This window comes from Trachurus japonicus, chromosome 14 (genome assembly GCF_045865225.1).
Source record: "Trachurus japonicus isolate A0001 chromosome 14, Traja_1.0".
NCBI lineage: Eukaryota > Metazoa > Chordata > Actinopteri > Carangiformes > Carangidae > Trachurus > Trachurus japonicus.
Genome location: NC_140920.1, coordinates 30,026,828 through 30,044,773, shown reverse-complemented (window position 1 = coordinate 30,044,773; position 17,946 = coordinate 30,026,828). Strand labels below are relative to the sequence as shown.

Sequence of the window (17,946 nt, the reverse complement as noted above, 5' to 3'; positions counted from 1 at the left end):
CTCCCTCCCTCCCCACATCCATTTCATCCCCTTTTCCTTCCTTCTTCTTTTTTCTTCCCAGTTCATCCCTCCCTCCCTCCCTCATCCTTTCTTCCTTCACCCTGTCGTCTCTCATCTTCTCCTCTTGCAAAACAAAAAACCTGTGCATTTAGCACTTGTACATAGTACTGTAAAAAAAAAAAAAAAAAAAGAACTACAAAAACCAGAAATCTTGTGCATTTACGTACACGTAGCACTTGTACAGTACAAAGACAAACAGAAATCTTGTGCATTTAGCACTTGTATACAGTAAGCCTACGTAAAAATAAAGTACAAAAGTACAAAAATATAGAAATGAAAAATGCATAACTCAGCCACAGCATCATTTCTCTGTACTGGATCAGGCCACAGGACTTCATCCTGAACTGGCTTACAGTATATGTGCCCTCACATCATTGGACTAAAGTGTTATCAATTTTGAGTTGTTGTGTTCAACCGGTGAAACTTGTGCTTTACTTGTGTTTGACTTTTGCCACCTGTGCTCAGCATTATGCAACACACGTGCATCACAATGAAAATGTGATGGTAAGATGTGTCTAAACAGGTGAAAAGTGCTCATGGTTTTGCCAAAAGAGTGACTGATTCAATCAGTGGGTTCAGGCAACTGAGAATTTGGTTCAGACAACAGGGTTTAGTGTTTTAGCAACTGAGAAAAACTGTAAGTAGCCCTAACCCTTAACCTTACCCTAAACCTAACCTCAACACTGTAGAATGGGTAGTCGGAGAAATGAGCCGTCGGACTTGTGGGCAGTCGGACTGACGTATGCTCCCCGTAAATGCACAGGTTTTTTGTTTTGCAACATGCATTTAGCCTACAGTGAACGATAAACATTTATTTCTACAGCTTCATGTGCTGATCATTGTGTTTTCTATTTTTCTATGTAGTGTTTAGTGGCTGCTCAGTGTTTTTAATTTTGATTGATTCGGGGCACGATTTGACAACATAGTTCAGTTTTGGGCACAGATTGAACTGTTTTGAGGTGAAAGTTTGGTTTTGCAAGAAGAGTCTGAGGTTTTGTGAATGTAGCTTGAAAATTGGGGTTTGTGTTCACAGTTTAGAGAAAAGCAGAGAAGCTTTCGAGAAATGTGTCTTAGCAATCGAGAAAAACTGTACCATGTGGAGAAATTATTAATTAATGTTAGTTCAAAATCATAATTTTCATGAACATACTATGTATTTTTCTAATTGTATTGCCCATTTTGTTCACACTGTACATTTCTCCCTGCAGAAACTGCTGCTATGCCGATAGATGAACTCTTCCTATTCTTGTCTTATCTATCCACTGGCTGTACCCAGAGAGAGCTGGGCCACAGATTCAATATCCACCGGACAACCGTCAGCCGGATTATTGTGACCTGGGCCAACTTCCTATACAGCCTACTTGGCTCAGTGTGTATCTGGATGTCTCCTGCAGCTGTGAAGGCCTGTCTTCCAGTTGACTTTCATGGCAGCTACGGAGACACACAAGTGGTGCTTGACTGTACTGAGCTACGCTGCCAGACTCCCTCATCCCTGCTCCTGCAAAGTGAGGTCTTCTCTGCTTATAAATCCCACTGCACCTTCAAGGCCATGGTGGGAATGGCCCCTCACGGAGCCCTGACCTTTGTGTCGGCCCTCTTTGAGGGTTCCATGAGCGACAAAGAGGTATTTCGTCAGTCAGGGATTACATCCCTCCTAACACCTGACATGGCCATCATGGTCGACAAGGGCTTCTTGGTGGATGACCTTGTACCTGGGAAAGTTCATCGACCTGCCTTCCTCTCCAAGAAGACACAAATGTCAGAAGTGGATGTTTTGGAGACGCAGTCCATTGCTCGTCTAAGAGTGCACGTTGAGAGGCTGATCCGAAGAGTTAAAGAGAATAAACTCTTTGAAACCACCATCCCTCTCTCCATCTCAGGGAGCATAAACCAGCTCTTCACAGTAGCATGTCTCCTCTCAAATTACCAGAATGGGCCTCTGGTCAAGAAATGGAGAGTTTGAAATGATGAGGAAGAAGTATCAGTAGGGAGTTATTGAAACAGGGGTGTGGTTATTGTCATTTTCAGGTGTTTCGGTCTGTCAAAGTTACATTTTCTGTTTTGAATGCTATTTTGTGCAAAGTAATGTACTTCATATGTGAACAAAATACTGCATGTTTTCAGCAGTTATTCACTCATGACAGACGCTAGTTTATGATGTCATAATCACTCAGCAGGTGTGCTACTTATTGGTGAGAAGCACACAGTTTTTCACTGTCACTTTGTGGCCAATATTTGAACCTTTTGGTGTTTTTTGCATACTATGTTATTTGTGTAATTCAAGTGTGTATAGATCGGCGAAGGTAATGTTAGGTAACCAGAATACGAATAAATGTGAATAAATGTATTGTTGATACTGCCCGGATGTCTGCTGAGTCTACTTCTCATTCAATGGACCCAAAAATCAACTCACTTCATTCAATGTTGCATCATAAATTTATACCAGTAAATAAACATTTACATTACATTTCATTAGATAACATTACATCTATTCCATTGCATTACAGTCCACTACATTACATCACTTTACATTGCCAGTGGTGACTGGATTCCACATTACATGCATTTCTGCATGTAGACATGGAAATAAAACCTGTCTACTTTCTCCCTGATGAAATCTAACATGTCACTGTCTCTGTAAATTCTTTGAACTAGTATGTCTTCCTCAGCTGAGACAACAAAGTCACACCAATTCATCCCCGTGATTAGCATTTGCCCTTGTACTTGTGAATAGTACGCATGTGATGGTTTAAGCTCCAGTTTGCCTGCATTCATTTTGAGGTATGGGCAATCAACATAACTTTTAACATTTGGACACTTCATTTCAATCAGACCAAACTGACAAGCCTCTGAAGGGTCAAAGATTAGGCCATCTGGAGAAGCCCCCAACCAAGGAGCGTCAGGGTGAATTACAAATCCACAGGGGTAGTGGTTGACCCTCTTCATCTGACAGTACTCCCAGATGGCATCTGCCTCCATTGCAAGTCCCCTCTTCATAGCTGCAGTCTGACGGGTCCCCTGCAGTATTCGGTTAGCCAGAGTGTCTTCAGTGCCCTCTCTGACCTGACAGATCTCTCTGAACCGTGAGGCGGTCAGTCTGGGCCTTCTTAGCTGATGCCATTCACCACATGCACTTTGTTGTCTGGTAGCACACTCATATTTGTGTGCTATGTCCCAAGTGACCTCCAGACTTTTGAGGTGTAGTTGTTGTTGTTGTTCACTACAGACAAACATGCAATGTGATGGCTGCAGACAGTAATTTAGAAGAGGAAGAGATGGAGGTGGTGGGGCAGCATGGAAGGCCAGGTCCCTCTTTGCTATTGCAGGTTGCTGGTACGATAAGGGACTTCCAGCCTGAACCAGGCCAAGGGCAGAGTCAGTCAGAGCAATTCTACTGCTGATGCCCATGGTGCAGATCATTGGTGCCTCAGCTGCAGGAAAGTCCTTGTACACCTCAGTGACCTAGATGTGTAACAAAACTAAATTATCATACCATAAACATTCCCCATACTTTCAATGAGCAACATGGGCATATTTGTGTATTTGTATCATCATGTTATACTCACCTGAAGGACTGAGAGATCAGGTAAATCCCTACTGATATTCATTTCATTTGATCATTGTGCATGTGTGGCAGGACAGTAGCCAGGGTGCATGACCGTCAACTGTCACATCTCTCCTCCTCTTTTCACAAGCACGTCCTTGTGCTCCACGCAGGCTGCCACCCATTAGGAATCCATGGACCCACCACTGGTGCTACATGGATCCTGCCAACAACGCTAGAATGTGGCAGGACGAAGGAGGGCCCGGGCGGGGTTTGAACCCCAGTCTCCCGGGTAAGAGTCATGTGCGATGACCATATCCCTTTGGTCGAATGGTCAGCACGCATGACTCTTACCTGGGAGACTGGGGTTCAAAACCCGCCCTGGACCTCCTTCATCCTGCCACACATGGCAAACCATGCACTTTACAGCTGCACTTCTTGGAGTTGCATGGGGTTTTACTCTTGCAGCCACACCTGATCATCTCTAGAATGTAGTCTGGGACAAGTTTGACATCTTCTGGTAGATGGGTTGGGATCAGTGACCTGTTGCATGAATCTTTTTTTTCATCCAAATTCCTCTGGGTTCAGTGCTGGTGACATGCAGGTTTATATTGAGATTTCTGATCACAATGCTACGTATCTCCCGATCCGTTACCTCCGGTCCTACATCGATCCCGCCCCCTTAATTCATGCCTTGTTCCTCAGTTCTGTCATGAATTTGCTGCCTCAACTGCTGGCCCTCAGCACGAAAGGAGATCTGATTTCAATGTTGAGGATTTCGTCCATGTTTTTAACAGTTCTTGTACCAGGATCTTAGACACCATAGCACCTGTCAGGGTTAAAAGATCAAAATCCTCACATTTACCATGGCTAAATGAGGACCTTAGGATTCTGAAGAGGCAGTGTAGAAGATCTGAAAGAAGGTGGAAGAAAGACAAACTCAGTGTTTCCCTGGCATCCCTAAGATAGCTGATGCTCCTTTATCAACACAGAGTCAATGAAGCCAGAACCAATTACTTCTTCAATCCCACTGCCAGACAAGGACACAACCCCAGGACTCTTTTTAAAACTATGAATTCTCTAACCCAGCCTCCTCCTAGTGAGCCTTGTGACTCCTCCTCCGAGAGATACTAAGAATTCTTAATGTATTTTACCAACAAAACAGTAAAAATCTGGCAGCCCCTCGGAAATGTAGCCATGGAAACTGAGGCTGATGTTGGCCCTTTTCCACGCCCAACTCTTACCCACTTTGGTGAAGTTTCTCTGTTCAGATGCAGTTGAGATCAACCACCTGCTCCCTAGACTGTATCCCTGCATCAGATGGTCCTGATATTTTAACTTATTATAAATTGCTCACTATCCACTGGTATTTTTCCATCTCCCTTTGAACATGCCACTGTTCACCCTGCTCACCAGGTGACCCTGGTGCTCTGTAAAATTTTAGACCCATTTCTAAGTTGCCAAAGATTTTAGAGAAAATTGTTTTTATACAACTAAATTCTTTTATAAACCAGAATGATATGTTCGAGAAATTTCAATCCGGTTACCGTGCCCATCATAGCACGGAGGCTTCTCTGGTCCAAGTCACAAATGACCTTATGCTCGCAGTTGATTCTGGAAGGTACTCCATCCTAATCCTCCTTGACCTAAGCTCAGCTTTTGACACAGTTGACCATAATGTGCTTTTAACCAATTTGAAAAATGTAGTTGGTGTCAGTGATGTGGCTCTGGACTGGTACAATACCTTTATTTATTTGGGAGGGACAATGCATGCTAATGAACATTTCTTCACTAGGAATAGGAATAAGATATAAGCAAGCCAGAGTGGAGCCAAAGGCTAATTTCCATCCGTTGTCCCCAAGAACATTAACAGGTAGCTCCTTCTCCATTAGACTTGGCGAGGCCTCCTCTTCTCACTCTCCCCTCCTCTACAGGATCCCCCAAGGGTCAATTCTTGGTCCCCTTTTATTCACTATTTATATGCTCCCCCTCTGACAAATTATCTGCAAGTTACACAACATTAATTTCCATTGTTACGCAGATGACACACAGCTCTAAGTCCCATTAAGTCCCGGATCTTCCAATGTCCTGTGGTAGTCATGTGTGCTGACCATTCGACCAAAGGGATATCCCTGTATATCCCTCATATCCCTATGAGCCTGATCGCTGCCTGAGATCGTCCAGCAAGGGCCTACTTGTTGTCCCAAAATCCGTCTTATCTCAAAGGGTGACCGAGCATTTGCAGTCCGTGCTCCCCAACTTTGGAACTCTCTCCCCTTGGATCTCAGGCAGGCAACCTCAGTATATTCTTTTAAATCCCTTCTTTAAACTCACTTTTATCGATTGGCCTTCCCTTTTCCTACTGTAACTTGATTGTATAGTATTTGCTGCTAATTTTATTGTACTCGTTTTTAAATTGTTATTTTTCTATTTGTTTACTATTGTTGTAAATATGAAGCACTTTGTAATTTTAATTTCGATAAGTGCTATAGATTACATTATTAATATTATTACTTCACCACAACATTGGCTGAAAGTGGGGCCTCTTAACATTCTCAAGAAGGCCTCTTTTGCTGGTGGGAGAGCAGCTAGGTTTGGAGCAGACATATGTCCTTTTCCATTCTTTTCCCCCCAGACAAATAGCCTTGTGTGTGACCATGCTGTGTGTGTCCATGCTCTCCTTTATGCCATAACAGGCAGAGATGAAGGCAATGGCTTAGTCGAGGACTTGCTGGAATGGTGCATCTATGTTACCAATGGCTGATAGCTCGTACCCAGCTTTTAGGACATCACTGGCATTCCCCTTGGAGACTTAATGCAAATCTAAAAAAATCTAAATCTTAATGTGAATTTGTAAAGCAAAGTCCACACTGAAGAAGTCACTCCAGGTTAAAGTCTCCAAGAGAAATGCTGGTGATGCAGATGTCACTGTCATCGATGGATCAGCACTTCTTTGGACCAAATAAACCTGCCATCAGCACTGAACCCAGAGGAATTTGGATAAAAAAAGATTCATGCAACAGGCCACTGATCCCAACCCATCTACGAGAAGATGCCAAACTTGTCCCAGACTACATTCTAGAGATGATCAGGTGTGGCTGCAAGAGTAAAACCCCATGCAACTGCATGGAAATGTTTCCATGTGGGATGCTCAAGAGAGCGTTATTGCTGTTGGTAATAAACGCCACGCAGATGCTTGAGTAAAAGAGAGTTATTTGCATTGTCTTTGCAGAATCAAATCAAAATAATTAAATACATGATTAATAATAATAATAATAATAATAATAATAATAATAATAATAATAATAATATAAATCAGAGTCAAAATAAAAACCTCAATCTCTGTTGACCTTTTGACATTCAGATTTCTTCATTAACCATTGGAAAGTGACACTTGGAATGACCATCAGACCAAACATTCCGTTTTGTTTGATCTGAGGTATAGTGACAATTTCCAGCCATAGCAAGTGCAACTTTTGAGATAGAAAGGTCATCCTGGGCACAAATTAAAGCTTACAAACTTGGGAAGTTTTCTATATACATGTGAAGCAGTGATGTTTGAGAAAAATTTCATTTTTGACAAGAATTTGTCGTGCGGACAGTAATTTTTTTGTCTTTCTGGAGAAATTGTGGGTGATTTTTTTTAAATAGCATGGCAGCAGGTCCCAGAAACTTATTTTTTTACTTTCCCCTATGTTTCATGATACTCCCTACCAAATATCATACACTCATGACTATTTGTAGTAACTAAATCGGGGCTTACAGTATTTATACTGGGATTTTGGCGCTTTGGGCATCAAAGGGTTAATATTTAAAAATGCTCAAGGGATATCACCGGGCACCCTCTTGGATTTTGAAGAGGAACCCCCCAGCTACAAGAAACAGCAGAGAAAAAAACTTTATCAGACGAAACAAGGTTCATCAAAAAATCAGGCTTTGGCTCCCGGACTATGAGGCCTTTGTAGAGTGTGCTCCTACATAAAGCATAAAACTGAGGTAAGTGTTATACACATTTTCATTCAAACATTCATGCAGAATATACTAAAAAATAAACTAAAATACTCAGCTTTTACCTTACACCTTCTCTTGTTGCTGCACTCTTTGGTTTAGCAGACAGCACATTCATCTTATCCACAGGGCCTGGCTTTATACCCTATCAAGTTAGGCAGGATATAGTTTAGAAAATACCACCAACACGTATGACTGTGGAATAGATATGCCTTTTTTCTTCACTTACCAACGTTCTCGGCTTGTGCCGTTGTTGTTCTCCCTCGGTACAGCTTAGTACAGGGGGGACCACTGACACCTTCAGCTGAGAATAATGTGCTGACTGGAATAGCAAAGCCACACAGTGGTTACACAAAGCTGCTCCAGCCACACATGTGCAGCTGTGATGCATCAGCTCCACAGGACTGGAATCTTTCAGTACCACCTGTAAAAGTAAAGTGTCATAGTTAATACTTATCAATCTTAGCTTGTTTTATTGTTTAATCATTCTTTTAGGACACAGTCTGGGTTTGTTTTGGGTTTTTTTTCCTCAATAATTTTTACGTCTCATAACCACTAAGCAAATGTGTGTGTGTGTGTGTGTGTGTGTGTGTGTGCTGTTTGTTTTACAATATTTCAACTGCACTGAATCAATATCCCTAATTGATTTAATGTGATTCATGGTAGCCAGCTTGCATCTTAAATGAATGACTGAGTTTAGATAAAACATAGCTAATAACAACAGTTAGAGGCATGCACAAAGACATGGTGAAAAAAATATTAATAGGAACACGGTCAAGCAGTAACTCATAAACTTACCTGCCTTCTCTACTGTAAGGGGAATTGCAGTTTTTTAATAACATAATGACATGAACGCATGCAGTAACCCAGTGGGGACCAGCAAGGTAACGTTAAACTTACCTGTTAACCACTCTTTTCATTGTGTGCAAATGTAAGAGTTACATGAAACATCTATGACCTTAGCTAAGTCCCCAACAACATCGGGAACACTGGGTTTTTCAAGCAACCGCTTGTAAAGCAACCGCTGTCAGCAACCGCTGTCTTATCTATCCAAGCTTCACCACCATACACTCAAACTGTGAGGCTTCTCGGCTTTCCTCATCGATCTGTGACACAGTGCCCTGACAACAACTTCACCTGTGCCCTGATCTTTGCGCGACACTGAGAGAGACATAGAGTGAACACAGTCAGTAAAACAACAAACAATTTAGCAATACGAAACAAACGCATCCATCCATCCATCCATTGTCGCTAACGTTAGCTGGTCGGCTAACAACAACAACATAATCTACTTACCCTCATACTGGTGCACGTAACTTGATATATAAAGACGAAAGCCCTTCTCTCGCTTGCTTGTGGGTGCAGGGGAGTGGGCATCAACAATGCGGTGGACATCGTTTACCGAGATTTTTGGAAGATTTTGCAGGCATCTTGAAAAGTTCATTGTGGCGAATGAAGCAGGAAGATAACCGGAAACTCCTCTGCCGACAACCGGGGAAAGCGGAAGTACGTCACGGGCCTTGTGCACAGAGCCTATAGTCGACCAAGCACTGGTCGACCAAAAAATCATTAGCCGACCAAGATTTAATTGGTCGATTGGTTGGAGAAAAAAAAAAAAACATTTGGAGCCGTGTCTTGTCAAAATTAAGTCAAAATCAATGTGACTGATCTGTATATGAAAGGCTATAGGGCTTTTAATTTGAAGGGCCAGATACAGGAAGTATGGACACTCACTCACTGTCAGTTTTGTTGTTGTGGTTACGCAACAACAGTCTACTTTTTTCCTTCTTTTTTCAGACGAGCTGGTTTGGAGACTCCGGCGTGAAAGCACATGTCACTGCTGTTTTCGGGTTATTAGTGATTAGCGGGTGCTGTCGTGAGCCCCGCTCCCACAACGCTCACTGGCGGTCAGTCTCGCAGTGTAGTCCAGGGAGCATACATCAGTCCAACTGCCCAAAAGTCCTACGGATTTCTCCGACTACCCATTCTACAGTGTTAAGGTTAGGTTTAGGGTAAGGTTAAGGTTAAGGGTTAGGGCTACTTAAGTCGGAGAAATGGGAGGTTGGACTAATGGACGCAAAAATAAAGAAATATATTGTCGGAGAAATGGGTAGTCGGACAGACGTCATGCACCCGTGTAGTCCCCACTGCAGTCAGAGACCCGCACCGAACCGCCGCCCCCCCCCCCCCCGTCTTACACAGCCTCAGCTCAGTCACTACCTTCCTCATCTACTGTGTTACACTAGACATTTCAGGCGACCCCGTGTGGAGTCACGACGCCAAGATTGAAAAACACTGGCCTAGAGGGTTAAAAATATAACATAATCGAATAACTTGGACTCGCCCCCTAATCTCCTAACCATAACTCTAACCACCCGACTGAAAGAAAGTGTGCATGTACACTTTTAACAGGTGTGTTATTATTTAGTGACGGGACTTATTGAGTCAATTAACGGAACGTTTTATTGTCAGTAAAAAATAACAGTAACGCTGACATGTTTTGCTCAGTTACAAAGTATAATTTGTACTGGAAATGATTCTGCTTGTAAGATTTGTATTAAGAAGAATTTAAAAAGGAAAACAAATGTCCATCCATCATCCATAATTGAGTGATTATCTCTCTTCCTGTCTGTTGCCATAGAAACAGGACCACACCAAGGAGAAACCACACAGCTGTAATGGGTGTGGGAACACATTCAGGACCTCAGTTCATCTGAACCAATGTGGACAGATGGCGTACAGGTGCGAGCAGTGCGGCACATCGTGCACCGACTTGTCCAAACTGAAAATTCACCAGCGCATCCATGCCAGAGAGAGGCCGTACAGCTGCGACTCGTGTGGCGCCGCCTTCAGAAGGGCGGACACCCTGAAAATCCACCAGTGGATCCACACCGGAGATAGGCCATACAGATGTAAGCAGTGCGGTAAGGCGTTCATTAACTCCTCAGATCTAACGGCCCACCGGCGCGTCCACACCGGAGAGAGGCCGTACAGCTGCGACTGGTGTGGCACCGCCTTCAAAAGGGTGTATGCCCTGAAAATCCACCAGCGGCTTCACACCGGAGAGAGGCCATACAGATGTAAGCAGTGCGGTAAGGCGTTTATTAACTCCTCAGGTCTAACGGCCCACCGGCGCGTCCACACCGGAGAGAGGCCGTACATCTGCGACTGGTGTGGCACCGCCTTCAGAAGGGCATGCGCCCTGAAAATCCACCAGCGGCTCCACACTGGAGAGAGGCCGTACAGCTGTGAGCAGTGTGGGAAGGCGTTCACTACCTCCTGTAGGTTAGCAAGTCACCGACGCATCCACACCGGAGAGAGGCCATACAGCTGTGAGCAGTGTGGGAAGGCGTTTGTTACCTCCGGACAGTTAATGATCCACCGGCGCGTCCACACCGGAGAGAGGCCGTACAACTGTGAGCAGTGTGGGAAGGCGTTTGTTACCTCCGGACAGTTAATGGTCCACCGGCGCGTCCACACCGGAGAGAGGCCATACAGCTGCGAGCAGTGCGGGAAGGCGTTCGGTCAATCCGGCATGTTAACGATCCACCGGCGCGTCCACACCGGAGAGAGGCCGTACAGCTGTGAGCACTGTGGGAAGGCATTCATTACCTCCTCAGAGTTAACGACCCACCAGCGCGTCCACACCGGAGAGAGGCCGCACAGCTGTGAGCACTGTGGGAAGGCATTCACTACCTCCAGACAGTTAAAGGTCCACCGGCACATCCACACCGGAGAGAGGCCGCACAGCTGCGAGCAGTGCGGGAAGGGGTTCACTACCTCCAGACAGTTAACGATCCATCGGCGCATCCACACTGGAGAGAGGCCATACAGCTGCGAGCACTGTGGGAAGGCGTTCACTCAATCCGGACAGTTAACGGTCCATCTGCGCGTCCACTCCGGAGAGAGGCCGTACAGCTGTGAGCAGTGTGGGAAGGCGTACATTACCTCCGGTGGGTTAGGGAAACACCGGCGCATCCACACCGGAGAGAGGCCATAAAGCTGCGAGCAATGCGGGAAGGTGTTCACTCAATCCGGACAGTTAACGGTCCACCGGCACGTCCACACTGGAGAGAGGCCGTACAGCTGCGAGCAGTGCGGGAAGGCGTTCGCTCGTCCAAGTGGCTTAAAAGTAGGGATGAGCGAGTACAGCATTATCTGTATCTGTATCTGTTAACCATGTGAATTATCTGTATCTGTATCTGTACTCTGAGAGGGCGGGGCCTAACCTGGAAGTGGGCGGGGTTTAATTGTAATATTTATTGCTGATTAGAAAACGATTTACATATCAGATCAATGGTTTTGATCACGATAGCAAAGAAACTACTTACATAACACATTTTGCAACAATGAATACAACACATGTGGTTGCAATTATGAAGTAAAATGTAATGAACAAGGGTTTTCATACTCAACGTAACTTTCTTTTTTTAACTTTGTGATTTTTTTTGTTGTTTTTTTATTTTATTTCGACACCAGGTGTGTGAGTGAGTGAGTGAGTAAGAGAGAGACAGAGACAGCTGAGTCTACTGTCTGTATCACTCATTATTCTGTATCACTGATCATGAGAGAGAGTGAGTATGTTTATTAGGGCCACGGGCCATCGCACCGGGCACTGATCCCTACAGCTGACCAGTGCCCGGGCGAAGGTTCGATTCGCTACTAGTCTTGCAGGACAAATTATATATCAAAACGTGTGTCCTGATCGGGATCGGTGTGCTATTACTTTTCTCAACAGTGTACGAATTTTTCACAACAAAATTTTGCATTGAAGTCAATGGGACGGGCGGAAAAAAAAGAGCGAAAAAGACCAATCATTGGAGTTTAACAAACGTCTACTGCTCAGGCATACTTTCACCTAGAGACTTCATTTAAACTTTAAACAGTAGACACAAGTCTGGGTATTGTCGTATTACTCCACATTTTGATAGGTCATATAGTTTTTGATCAATCCCTGATCAATGACCATGATCATTTTTGGAGAAATTATGAGATTATAATGGGTGTGTATTAGGGGTGTCACGATTCTCCAAATTCTCGATTCGATTTGATTTTCGATTTTAGGGTCACGATTCGATTCGATTCTCGATTTTTTTTCTTTTTCTTACAGCACAGACGCCTATGCTATTTTCAGACTAGTCTAGTCTACGATCATTGGTTTTATTCATCAAATTTTGTACAGTAAATCTTATTTCAAAAGATGGGCTACATATAAGTGATGCAATTTCCATAATGTATCACATTATAGGCACTAATGGTCACATTTAAATAATTTCTTTACAATATAAAGGTAACATGCCCCCAAAAATCATGATCCTGGGGCCAAAATTGCCCCCAAGGTTTTGAAACAAATATATTTATATCTGTACATTATCATAATTTTATTTTCATTAATTTACCGTCGTGTCTCATTATTCTCCTGATGTCGGCTTAATGTAAAGTAAACGAGATTGCGCTGATACGCGAGAGTCATGTGACAGCGGGGCAGAGCTGCAGCTGCTATGCTGCCATGGACCTGATGATCAGGACCTGATCAGACTGGTGGTGGTCCACATGAATCAGTCCCTGATCCTCCACCGTCACCAGATCCCCCGAAAGCCCCCGCAAATAATACATCGACAAAAAGTGGCAAGTTGCACCTTTTGGCTTATTATTTGCGGGTTTTTTTTTTTTTTTTTTTTTTTAATCTTATAACGTCTCTGCAACATGCGGCTCTCAGTGCTTGTCGCTGTTGTGTAGTTAGAGCTGTGTCTCCCTCCTGTTTCCCAGGTAGGAGGGACAGTAGCCCACCAGGGCTGGGTGATAAAACGCTATAAATTGTGAAATAACTTTTCTTCGATAGAAATATGAGACGTGGTCGATAGTTTTCATTCATCCATGTTTTGGCAAATAGCCAATGATATTGAGAGTCGCGCTGCGCCGAACCAATCATGTGGCTGGAATAGAGCCAGTCAACATGTGCATTTGTTTGGGTTGCTGCAGACGTGCACATCAGCTGACACCGCCGGTAAAAAAAAAAAAAAGAGAGAGAGAGAGAGAGAGAGAATGAGTGAGTGTTGTCTCGAAATAAAAAGTAAAGGAAAACTTGGACCAGTGACTGACAAGACGCTTGGTGCGCAATGGGGACAACGGGCAGTTGTAGCTTTGCGGGCGGCGGCGGCGGCGGCGGGGGGGGGTCGTCGATCCTCTCTTTGACTTCGATGCTCGAGATCGTGACGTAATTTCGATCGATTTCGATAAAAAATCGAAATCGTGACACCCCTAGTGTGTATTGCACGGAATGTTTGTGTCAGAGTGCGTGACATCATCGGTTAGAGTGGGAGAAAGCCCAGAAAAACTCCAGATTTTTTCTCTTTCCACACTCGGCCCGGCCACAATTTACACTCTACACACATCATTTTTTCAGAATTTGTAAGACAAACTTGTTATCTCTCATATCATGTGCTCAAAATATCAGAGAGACTTACAGAATTTACAGAATCAGTCTCTGAGTGCGGCCACGTCTGTCTCTGCTCCTCATTGACTCCAATACGAATATTTTCTGAGAGAAGCAAAAACGGACCGATGTTTTAAAACTGCCAGCGTCTCCAAAATATTTACTGTAGAAACACCAAATTGTACCAAATTTTTCAGGAAGTCCTTAGAGCACCGTGATCTGTGTTTTGTTCTGATAGGAGTTACCGTTTTGTCACAGTAAGCCTTTTGCGAGACCAGTGCAGAGGCAGAAAATCACTCTTTTTCTCAACGTTTCTGTCCGTCTCAGCCTGGGGGCCCCCTATCGCCGTGGTAACCTCTGTGATTCTCAGGCCAGAGCTCATTAACTTCATAAACAATCCACCTGGCGCTCGTTTAAATGTTTATAAACACAGACACACAGCTAAATCAGACTGACACAGGATGCAGCTCATAACATGTGTCAAGTCCGTCACACACACACACACACACACACACACACACACACACACACACAGACTCTAGAACCAGCTTCATGTGATTACAGTTACAGACACACACACACACATCAAAACACACAGGTAACATACAAATGCGCGCGGAAGTGCGCACTCCTCTCCCACAGAGGTAACTTCATGTGATTATACACACACACACACATACACAGTTAACCTAATGTGATTACAGCTCCTCCATATCAGTGCTTATAGAAAGATGATCATGTGTCTGTCTGATCAGCTCTGTCTTGACCTTAAGATTGTGGGTTTGATTCCCATGTTGACAGAGATGGCAAAACCGGCAGTAGCCCCGTGGCCCATTCAAAATTTCCCCAGAGGAAATTTTCAGGTTTGTAATATTATTTATACCACTACTATTTTTTTATGAAATACAGCAAGAAAGTGTCAGACACTGTGAAGTGAAGTAAAAAAAAACTAACTGGTTAGAGCCAGCTGACGGTTTAAAAAAACTCGACCAGCAGAGAGAGAGAGAGAGCATGTGTGTGTGTGTGTGTGTGTGTGTGTGAAAAACCCCCACGTTTTCCAGAACTCTACTGGTTACAAACAAACCTGAAGCTGAAGAAACCCTAAACATTAACGGAAAAGACTGGCAAACCTCAGTGACTGAGGGAGAGACAGAGAGCTGTTCTGTGTGTGAGTGAGCAGAGGGACACAGCAACACACCTGTATATGTAGGGGAGGGGCACTGTAGCCTATCACAGAGCGCAGACACAGTCAGCTATCCAATGAGGATTTTCATTCAGTCTTTTTTTTTGGGTAGGGCGGGAGGGTCATTCAATCCGAGTACAGATATTGACTCGTATTAGTCGTGTAATACTCGTACTCAAAAGTGCTTTATCCGTGCATCTCTACTTAAAAGCCCACCAGCACGTCCACACCAAAGAGAAACCGTGTGTGTGGGGGGGGCAGTGTGGGATGGCCTTCAGCAGGTCCAACAACCTGAAGAAACACCAGCAGCTCCACAGCAGCTAGAGGACGGGACGGTCCGGTCCTACACCTGAGCAACTAACTTTTATTTTCATCATCGATTAATCTGTTGATATGTAAATGATTAATCGATTAGTTGTTTGTTCAATAAAATATTAAAGAATGTTGAAACATGTCAATCAAACCACCAGATGACGTCCTCAAATGTCTTGTGACATTCCGTTCAGCCTTTTGTTTCTTCCGCTGTTTTTTGGTCTTCAACTACTCCTTCCTACTTTGTGCTATTTCAGCAATTCATATATCAAAACATGCAGCTTTTTCTGAACATTATCATATGTATTCAACATTTGGATACTTTAAATTATTATAATTTTTTGTCCCATAGGAAATTAATTGAAACAGTTTTCAAACTCTGTGCTTCTTTGAACCTCTATAACTTCAGCATACTTTCTGCTACAGACTTCATTCAAATTCTAAGCTGTAGACAAACTTTCAAACTATTCATATATTACTCAGCTTATTGGTATCTTGAATAATTTCTGATATTTGTCAGTTTTAAAATCATTCATATTTTTGACAAAATCCAAATTTATAATGGGCAGAACTTAGAGTGTGTGACATCATCGTTAGAGTGGGAGAGAGCCAAAAAACATTCTGGAATTTTTCTGGCTAAACTGTCACCACGACCACAAAATAAACTCTAGACACATGATTTTCTCCACATTTGAAGCCACACTTGTCCTGTCTCATGTGATGTGCTCAAAACAGCAGACAGACTTACAGTATTGTCTCAGTGAACCTCTTTGTGCAGCTAGACCCGCTCCAGTGGCTCATTGACTTAAATACAAAAGTAGGAACTGATTTTATGAGAAATGCAGAAATGACCCCATTTTCTAACTCGCAATTTTGAGAAAAGTATTTGCCCTACAAACATTTAATGCACATCACCACGTTCAGGAAGGTCTTCTGACCATTTAGTCTTTACCACATTCTGATAAGAGGTACAATTCTCTTTTTATCAGCTGTTCGGGAGCTGCGCCCAAATCTCACCGCTCTTCTCCTGCTCTGTGTTGTGCAGTTAGCCAGCTGTAGGGGCCAGCTCGTTATCAACGTCTATAAATAGAACAGGTACAGGTGGAGCCTGGCCGCTTATTAGGATGTTTATAAACACAGCTCCACACACACACATGATAAATCAGACTGACATAGGATGTCAATAGGAAATGAATTGAAGTCTGATGTGTGTATCAAGCCAGTCACTCATACACAGGCGCGCATGCACGAGACAGACACACACACACACACAACCTAGTGTCATATAGTAAAATGTAAGCAGTTAAAGTCACTATGGCAACCTCTGAGGGCAGGCTGCCACACAGGTGTATTCAATCAGATCATTAGGGACATGGAGGAGTTTTGTTAGCCTCGTAAACCAGCCTCTCGCGGAAATGCATTTCATTTCGACGGAGAGTCTGGCCTCATTCCTGCTGTAGTGTGTTCAGTGGAGCCTGTCTGAAGGAGCCTGGCACCACAAGACTATTTTTCCTGCCTTTTTCCCTGTTGAGGATGCAGATGTGAAGATTCTGTCTGACAGTTTCTTCTTCATCTTCAAACATTTGGCCTGAAACCCTCAGAAGGCCAAGCCAATCAGCGTCGCCGCTGTGATTGACACAATACGTTGGCCAATCAGGGACCGACTGGTGCAAAGCCCCGTCACTACACTAGTCTGGGAAAGCATGTTATGACCCAACAGAACCACAGGGTGGCAGCAGCTGCTAAACTCAAACTTGGACCTCTTGCATCAGGGTCAGAGGTCAAATCCAACCTCTGCCTTCAGTCTATATTTTCAGTCAATTCTGATCTAATGTAGCTAAGGTTTATGTCATTTAGCTCAGATTTATAAAGATTCTGGTGGCTTTTTCAGTTGGTTTGACAGCTAAAATCCATATAACCTGGATCATCAGATCATTTACATCAAACTTGCTCAAATGAAAACTCACAATATTTTGTTTTATTGGAGTTTTGGTGACTCTTGTTACATTTACGAATACGAATACGAAAATTAATTTGTCTGTCAGTTCATCTTTTATTTTAAAGAGGAACTATGTAAATCTGGTTGCTTTTCCGCTGTTTTGCTAACCCTCCTCCTGGCCATGTGCATTTGTTTACAACAAAGCCAGCGAGAAATCAATAAACAGAGGGGCACATGACATTATATCACATACGATCTTACTACGTGCATATTATAGGTTAGGGGGCATGTTTGTGTCATGTTGCGCAGAGAGATGGGACACCGTTCTGATCTTGCAAAGTTGTTTTTCAGCCAAGAGACGCAATAAGTGACACATATGTGGAAGGCAGAGGGCCTCCATTCTCCCTGTAACTAGTTAAGCCATTTATTATACATGTAGTCCCAAACTGCTTCACATAGCAGAT

General features: G+C 43.6%; 1 protein-coding gene across 1 annotated transcript; it reads left to right on the top strand.

Annotated features, from left to right (window-relative positions):
* Positions 1-1,441: 1,441 nt before the first annotated feature.
* On the top strand, positions 1,442-11,628 carry LOC146975018 (uncharacterized). The gene is made up of 2 exons (XM_085798974.1): positions 1,442-1,963; positions 10,254-11,628. Exons 1-2 carry the CDS (start codon positions 1,442-1,444, stop codon positions 11,610-11,612), a joined length of 1,881 nt encoding a protein of 626 aa, XP_085655100.1. The 3' UTR covers positions 11,613-11,628.
* The last annotated feature ends 6,318 nt before the right edge of the window (positions 11,629-17,946 follow it).